At 32.3% G+C, this 8,070-nt stretch overlaps 1 protein-coding gene across 2 annotated transcripts; it reads left to right on the top strand.

Moving 5' to 3' along the window:
* The first annotated feature begins 6,058 nt into the window (after positions 1-6,058).
* LOC124460254 lies at positions 6,059-6,922 on the top strand. Of its 2 annotated transcripts, XR_006954182.1 has the most exons (3): positions 6,059-6,172; positions 6,230-6,655; positions 6,727-6,922. XR_006954182.1 is itself a non-coding variant. In XM_047010765.1 (2 exons), exons 1-2 carry the CDS (start codon positions 6,092-6,094, stop codon positions 6,563-6,565), a joined length of 417 nt encoding a protein of 138 aa, XP_046866721.1. In that variant the 5' UTR covers positions 6,059-6,091; the 3' UTR covers positions 6,566-6,668. The 2 variants fall into 2 exon arrangements, 1 of the variants encoding a protein (XP_046866721.1); XM_047010765.1 differs by lacking the exon at positions 6,727-6,922 and having other exon boundaries at positions 6,230-6,668.
* The last annotated feature ends 1,148 nt before the right edge of the window (positions 6,923-8,070 follow it).

Here is an 8,070-nt window from a genome sequence, read left to right as displayed (position 1 = left end):
AAACGTAGAAACAACAGAGCCCACAAAAATGACTTTTCAGCCAAGCCTAACACAAACGGCAAATGGCAGGCAACCAAAACTAGCAACAAACCAACCAAGTCAACTGCTTTTTTTTGTGTGTGTCTCCCGATGGCTTGGGTTGCTGCTGCTGCTGCGAACTCATTCAAATTTTGTCTAGCAATTCTTATGGTAAGGGATTTTTTTTACAGCCTAACTTTGGCTCAAGGGGTACATTTGTTATGGTTAAATGTTTGACATTCGAACAAAAATCTAAAGCACCAGTTTGAAAACCTTTCAGTTTAATGGCTACAAATAATAAAATTGATAGAAGCAAGCTTTCAAAGTGATGAATTGTTCTTTATGCTTAAACACTTCTAATTCTCAACTTGTTTAGGCGTGTGCAAATAGGAATAAGAATAAAGACTTTTCGGATCTTTTTTCTGATCTTTATGAAAGTATAACTTACAATTTGGTTAGGAGGAAATGGTAATATAATCACGACTCTTCTGATTCCTTTTTTGAATCAGCTTCGAATCGTTAAACACTTATAATTCGCAACTTGTTCGCACGTATCCAACTAGGAATAGGAATAAAGACGACTCGGATCTTCTTTCTGATCTTTCTAAGATTATAAATTACAATTTGGTTGAAAGAAAATGGTAATATAATCACGACTGTTCTGATACCTTTGTTTAATAAGCTTCGAATCGTTAAACACCTTTAATTCGCAACTCGTTTAAGCGTGTGCAAATAGGTATAGGAATAAAGACTTCTCGGGTCTTTTTTCTGATCTTTATGAGATCATAAATTAAAATTTTGTTGGGAGAAAATGGGAATATAGTCATGACCCTACTGATCCCATTGTTTAAAGAGCTTCGAATAGCACTTAAGTCGTATTTTTAATCATACGCATCTAGAAGAGTCATATTCGTGTCTTCCTTTAATCAAGGATGAAAATATTTATTTTTAAATCAATGAAAGGTCTGAAAATAAAGTCATCGAAGTGATTTCTTATAGAAGAAACTTTCAAGTACTTGGTAGGGATAGAGTATTTATATCTATCATATATCTGAGCTTCTCTCAAACTTCTGATCTTCTTCTACCTCAATTTTTTTTTGGTTGTTGCGTGGTCTTTCAGCTCCATCTCCATCTCCATATTGTTGTTATTGTGGATGATGGCGATGGCAACTTGCAAGCAAGTTGTTGAGGGGTTTCAACGATGACTCTTTCTTCTTTGGCCGAATAACTCGTCTTCCCCGTCTCTATGCTTCCGCACGCCATAACACTCAATGCATACATATGTGTGTGTGTTTGTGTGTGTTTGTATTGTTGTTGTTTGCCTATTCTCCCTCAATCCCAATCACACGCTATCCGGCACACACAAAAAGCTGTTCCTGTTTCTTTTGCAAGTTTTTTACTCGCCGTCGCAGTCGCAGTTTCTGCTGCTGTTGGCGTCGACGTCAACGTTCTTGTCGCCATACTCTTTGCCTATTCTTTCTAGTTTCACCTTGAAAAGTTCATTCACGCCATTTGCCAAACGCAACGACAAAGTCCACGCACACACACAAACACACACACACACATATACAATAAACAGAAAATAAAAACCAAAAACAAAAAAGTAAAAAACTTGCACAAAAATAACATAATTTATTTTGACGCAGAGTTTCTTCTTGCACGCAAAAAATACTCACACACAAGCAACAAGAATTGTTGGGGGAGGGGGTAGAGAGGGGAGCCTGGGGGATAGGTTAGTTGGTTGGTCAACGTTTATAATGCAAATATATACGCATTTTTTTTTTGTTCTTCCTCTCTCTCTCTGTCACTCTTTTTCGACTATTTATGGCTACTTCTTTTATTCGAATTGGTCAAAGTGGGAGTAAAGAAGACCAAATATGTATAGAGGTCTCTAGGAAATACTCGTAGGTAATTCTTGGAAAATTTTAAAATCAAAATAACTCAAGAACTTTTGAGTATTTGTCTTAAAAGTTTCATCCCAAAAAGGGGTTTAAGAACTATTCTGACAATCTGGAAACGTTGGACAACATAAGTGTGAGAAGAATTGAATTTAAAAACACTTTCAAATCGAATAAAAAATTATAAAATTAAATTACATTAAGTTATTAAGTTTAACAGAAGACATAAACAAAACGGATATTACGACTCTTGTATAATTAAAATGGTATACAAATGGTTTCGTCTTTTTGTAATTTGAAATAACATTTTGATTTGCAAGAGGGTTGAGCAGTTTCACTCCAATTTTCAAAACAAAATGAAGTACATAACTAAGTCATCGCAGCGTCCTTTGATATACCATGATCTAAATTATAAAGACGGAAGGACAGACAGACAGACATTGTTAGATCGTATCGACTGTTGATGCTGATCAGTGTAGTTTATCGATGTTTTTATAACTGACAGAATTATCAGCTGATACTTGTCTATATCCATCGCCTTTTCTTTTGCATAAGCACAAAATCTAATTCTAAGTTTAGTAAAACTTTATTTACATCTAGCCTTAAGTTTGAATTCCATAAAGTTAAAGTTAATTAAACTCCTGAACTCGTCAGTTAATACAATTAGCTACCTTTAATCTAAACACTTTTGATAATACAGATTTAAATAAATATAGTATTTTTATATGGTTACCACCTACTACCAACAAAAACAAAAACAATGAATCACCTCAATGTGAACTAGTTTCGTATAAAATATATGTCAAACCGCAAACAAATAACAAACTATCCCTATCCAGCAACAAAACTGATTACGCACAGTCGAGACTTAATCAAAAAAAAAAGAACACAACAACAATATTTTCGCAACACCCCCGCAAAAAAAAAACTAACAACATTTGCAAAATTTAGTTTTTTTCTCTGCCTTATTTTTTTCTGTTTTTTTTTTGCACACATCAAAACAAATGGCGAAATTCGGTGAAGTTCAAGGTATTTGCCATTAAAAATAATAAAAAAAGGAAAGAAAAAAAAAACACTAACTATTGCCGACAGTTGCCCTGCTGAAAATAGATAAGAAATGGCGAGGGGGGTCTCACTATGCGGGACGTGGAGAGGGACCAATTGACTGGCCTAAGTCAAGAGTGCGTGAGATCAGGAATAGTAAAAGAGAACAAGCAAGTGACAGAAAGAGAGAGAGAGAGAAAGAGAGACAAATCAAATTTATATAGTGAAAAAGAAATATAAAAGAGCTAGTTACGACTTTGTGATACCTATTTCTTTTAAATAAAGTCAACATGTCTAGAGGAAGAAAGTCTTGAAGGAATACTAGACTCTGGACTTAAGATATATCTGTCATTCAAAACTTCTTTTAACATTATAAGAAATATGTTTGTCTAGATTTCGACCTTTTTGAAGCTAAGCAAAACCGGGTTTTAGCCGGCTTGAGGTCATTAAGAAATGTTTCCATTATAGTAAAAATCTAATAATAATTTAATAAATAATAGTTCATGACTATAATCTGAAAGATCATTGGGAGAAGTATATTTTCAAAAATACTGAAAACAAATAAAAATTAAAAGTAGAACAATTCCAGATAAATTCTTTAGATTTTGAAAGGTTTCCAACTCAATCTACGATATATAAAGTATGCCAGTCTTAACCATTCTTAACTTCAGGAAAATTGGCTCCCTAAAGTATGCAATGTGCAATCGAAAAAAAAAAGATATTTTCATATTGAAAGTTGCTTCTCCTAGAAAAGGCTGCTTGTAAATAATTTTTTAACTTTAGGACATTTCTAGAACTTTAAAAATAAACAAAACAAAATTTCAACATACAATTGCATACTTTAGAAGGCAAAAGTCGCACTATTTTCATCCCTAGCTACGCATATCTAAGAAAAATATGTTCATTCTGCTTCTTACATACTTATACCCTTCAGAATACAGGGTACTAAAAGCTTTAGCCACATGTTTCCATAGTTTTTGTATTTCGTTTCTGTTCATTCTTCCTCTCTTTCTCTATGTTCTACTATTTTTCATTCTGAGAGCTCTCAAAAAGTAGAAAAATTTATATATGTACATATATATGCCAAAAATTTGGGAATCTTATCTGAAGCGATCGTGCGTTCTATTTGACTGACTGACAACTATAACAACAACAACTTGTTGGGCAAACGCACTTTTCATAATTCATGTGTGTGTGTGTGTGCGTGTGTTTATTGGGTGTGTATGTGTGTGTAAATGTGTGCTTTTGTTGGTCTGGCGAGCAGAGCGTGTGGTCTATTCAACATAATCTATGATGATAATTATGTATTTTTGGTTCTAGGTCTGGGTCTAGCCTAAAACTCTGACAAAGTGTCGTGTGTCGTCGATTGTAGTTGTTGTTGCTTTTTTGTATCTGTTGGTTTAATTTTTATCTAATTCTGTTTGACATATATTAAAAACATACAAAAACAGCAAAAAAAAAAAGAGACAAAGAGAGGCAAAAACATATTTAATGTTAAATATGCCAACTAGGCATAGGCAGACAGGTCGACATGTGAATAGATAACGCAATAAATTGGGGTAATTGTGGGCAATTAAATGAAATGTGGCTGTTTTTTTGGGATGATCCAGCAAGAGGGGAAAAGAAAAAGAGAAAACACGTTTTCAAACGAAAAATGAAAGTATTTAAAAAATTGTATTACAAGTTAAGTTATCTTGTTTAATTTGCATATTACAGATTAAAAATAATCTATCAGAGTGTGATTTATTTATGCTATATAAAAAAAAGGTTTAATCCTGATTGGCTTATTGCTAGTTTAATCGATTGCAAAATGTGATATTATAGGTTTTATATACATATGTAAAACTGGAACAATTTTTATTGTAGTTTAAAAAAACATATCATAAATGACTATCATAAAGTTCAATTTGGATTGATTGAAAGTTTTTAGTTTAAGACAGTTTATAGTTTCAGTAGAAAAACTAAAAAGAACTTTATATAAATTTAGGGTTTTTTTTTTTAAATTTTTGATTGGAGATTGATTGGTCATAATATTCGAACTCTGGACTCCTTAGCTGTAAGTCACTCAAGTCTAATGTCTATTCAGTTAAGCATAATATATTATTAATCATATTAAACATTCTTTTGTGTGTTTTATCCCTTCTTAGATGTTTCTAAGACATGTTTGTTTAAACAATTAAACAACTTGATTATCTATTAATAATTTTGGTTAGTATATTCTTTTTTGCCGAAACTCACCATTAACTAGTAAGACTAGCAGAAAGTTTTAAAAATTGTTGTGTACTTTTGGTTTGACATTTCGATTGATTGACTAGGCCACTTTTTTCCATTTGTGGTGACAAAACCCCTTAAATATGCAACCATTTTTTCTTTCTGAGCGTATTATTTTTATTAATTTCTTAATTCAGTCTAAAAGTCGGCAACAAAACTTAAATTTTAATTATATTTTCTTTTAAAACCTTAAAAAATTTGTCAGGAATTTGTAAGGTAAGGCACTAGGTAGAGTATATATTTTCCTAATTTCCATTAGAAACCATTTCACAACCTTTATGAAAAAGCCATTGACATATGAACATTTTCTAAACTTGGATAGAAAGTTATATAATTTTAGCTCTTTAAACTAAATTTTTATACCAAATAGAAGTTAACTAAATCATTTTTTTAAAGAGTCCAAATTGTCCTTTGTAATAAGTATTTTTATCATAAGTCTACAGAAACAATTTAAGTTATCAGGAAAAATTCGAACTTGATTGCTGTAAAGTATGGCAATTGCCATAACCGTGAAATCGACAATCGATTTTCATACTCTGTAAATGAAGCATTTTAGATACCTATTGTTCCAAAGGGTACTTACGCGTCTTGGAATACAAAAAATGCATTTTAATACCCAAAAATAATATAGAAGATAAATATAGAAGATTATTATATGTACTTAAAATGCATATTTCATTAAAAAAATTTGCGGAAAAAATGTTATTATAGTTTTGTAGTCCTAAACGATTGAACTTTTATCAATAGTTTCATTCAAGCATAAAGTCCACCCTTGACTTCTGGTGGGCTATATAAGAAGCCGTCAGAAGAAAAATATTTAGTTTCATTTCAAATGAATTAGCTCAAAAATTAACTAGAAAATGGGAAAACTTTTGAAACTAGTTGTATGTTTATTTTTTATTCACCAGGCGAAATTTGTGGACACTAAGTCCCAAAATTGGGTAAATTCCAGAGACTTCAATTTAGACCTAAGATAATACAAATGATACTTATTCCAGAACGAGACCATTCCACACGAGGATAAATGTCTTAAATATTGCTTTAATGACGCGCGTTCCATATCAAATCATTTAAAACTAATGAAAATATATGCAGAAGACTTTGCCAAGTCAAATGGAAAAATAGTTGATCTTGGAAAAGAGTTGCGAGTTTGTAAAGTTCTACTCAAGCGGCAGGTGGATGATTCAATTAAACAAAAACATGAAGATTCGGAAGCACACAATTTTTTACTAGCGGCCATGAACAAGCAAATTGCAGATTTAAATGAACTTTTGAGGGAAAAAGATCGTCAGCTGCTTAATTACAAGAAACAAAAGAAGGATTTCTTATCTTAGCCAGTATACGAATTCTCAATTATGAGCAAATGATTCCAAGAAATTTAATTATTTTGTTTTAAAGTAACCAAAATTATAAACGTATTCCGGGTAAATATTTCAATGTCTGTCCCTTTTTTTAAATCAATCTTAATTTTAATGTTTCTGGGATGGTATTTAAGCTTTGAAATGTCAAAGTGACTAAAAGGATCAACATTTTTCAGATGGTACTATTAATACAAATGATAAAGCTGCATTTAGATAGTTCTTAATGTTATCATTATGTAAACATTGTATACCAAAATATGTGATCAATAAATCCCAAGGACAGATTTGATTGAAAAATCAAATCTTGGATTCAAAAAGGTCGACAGAAAACCAGATAATTTAATTGAAACAAGTTAAAAATGAGCTTAGGTAGTTTCAAATTGGATTTCCTGTGAAAAGAATCAAAAATGTAGAAAAGAGACCAATTTTTGATATTAAGAAATCTTCTAAAAAGAATTCTAGAACTGCAGATTTTTTAAACTATGGTTTTAAGTTTAATTGATTTTTTTTGTTGCTAAACATTAATAGAAGTTCGCCAAATTATTACAAGTTTGAGTACTTCGAATAAAGTGCAAAAAAGTAAGTCCAAGAATGTCAATTTTTAAGCTGTTTGGGTAATAAAAGTTTTAGGTTACACAAATTAATGGATTGCAGAGACAAGCTATGCAAGTAATTATCCTTTTTTTTTTGCGCCATCTCATACTCTGTCATTGGCCATGAGAGGACAAAAACCTTTTTTCACCTACTTTGATCTGGGTGAAATGTTGTTGTTGTTGAATGGGTAGGTTGACCTGAAATTTGTTGGTTATCGCATACGCATCTTCTCAATGATTTAAATATCTCATTTAACGCCAGGACGAGTACACGAGTCCCACATAAGTCTAGAGTCTACAGGGTGGAAAGGTTTAACTGCATTTCGCTTTCACAAACGACCGCAAAGCTCACACACACACACATACACGCACACTTACACAAAGGCATACAATAAATTTCAACATGTTTATCCCTTTTCTTTTCTCACAGGCAACGGGCCTGTTTTTGCTACTGGTCCTAGGACTAGTCCTGGGCTTTCTATATATATACATATCTATCCCATATCCTTTTTGTTTGTGTGCGTGTGTGCACGCAGCGCTCAAAGTGTGTCAAAAACTTTTTTGGCTATTACTTTCACTACTTAGAGTTAAAGCTATAGGAGTGTTGATTGAGAGTATCAGAGGACAATGGTCGGGGAAAGTATGTGAAAGCAGAACTGTAACTGGAACTGTGCCACTATAGACCAACATTTCTTTCACTTTTTTGTTTTGGGGGGTGAAATTGTGCTATGTGTTTGTGTGTGTTTGTATGAGGGTTTGTGTAATGCGACAAATTAACGATGTTCGTAATTAATATGTCACAATTGGCTTACAATTTGCTCAAAATTTGTCATGTTTTGGCCATTATGCGAGTGTGCACAAGTTTGATATGAACTAATTAAATGA

This window comes from Drosophila willistoni (genome assembly GCF_018902025.1).
Source record: "Drosophila willistoni isolate 14030-0811.24 chromosome 2R unlocalized genomic scaffold, UCI_dwil_1.1 Seg167, whole genome shotgun sequence".
Taxonomy (NCBI): domain Eukaryota; kingdom Metazoa; phylum Arthropoda; class Insecta; order Diptera; family Drosophilidae; genus Drosophila; species Drosophila willistoni.
This window is presented reverse-complemented; position numbering and strand designations above follow the sequence as displayed.

Excerpts from the sequence above, each read along its gene's own strand:
- LOC124460254 (XM_047010765.1), top strand. The coding sequence starts at position 6,092 with ATGGGAAAACTTTTGAAACTAGTTGTATGTTTATTTTTTATTCACCAG. Across the intron at positions 6,173-6,229 it reads ACACTAAGTCCCAAAATTGG|AACGAGACCATTCCACACGA; the intron begins GTAAATTCCAGA and ends TACTTATTCCAG.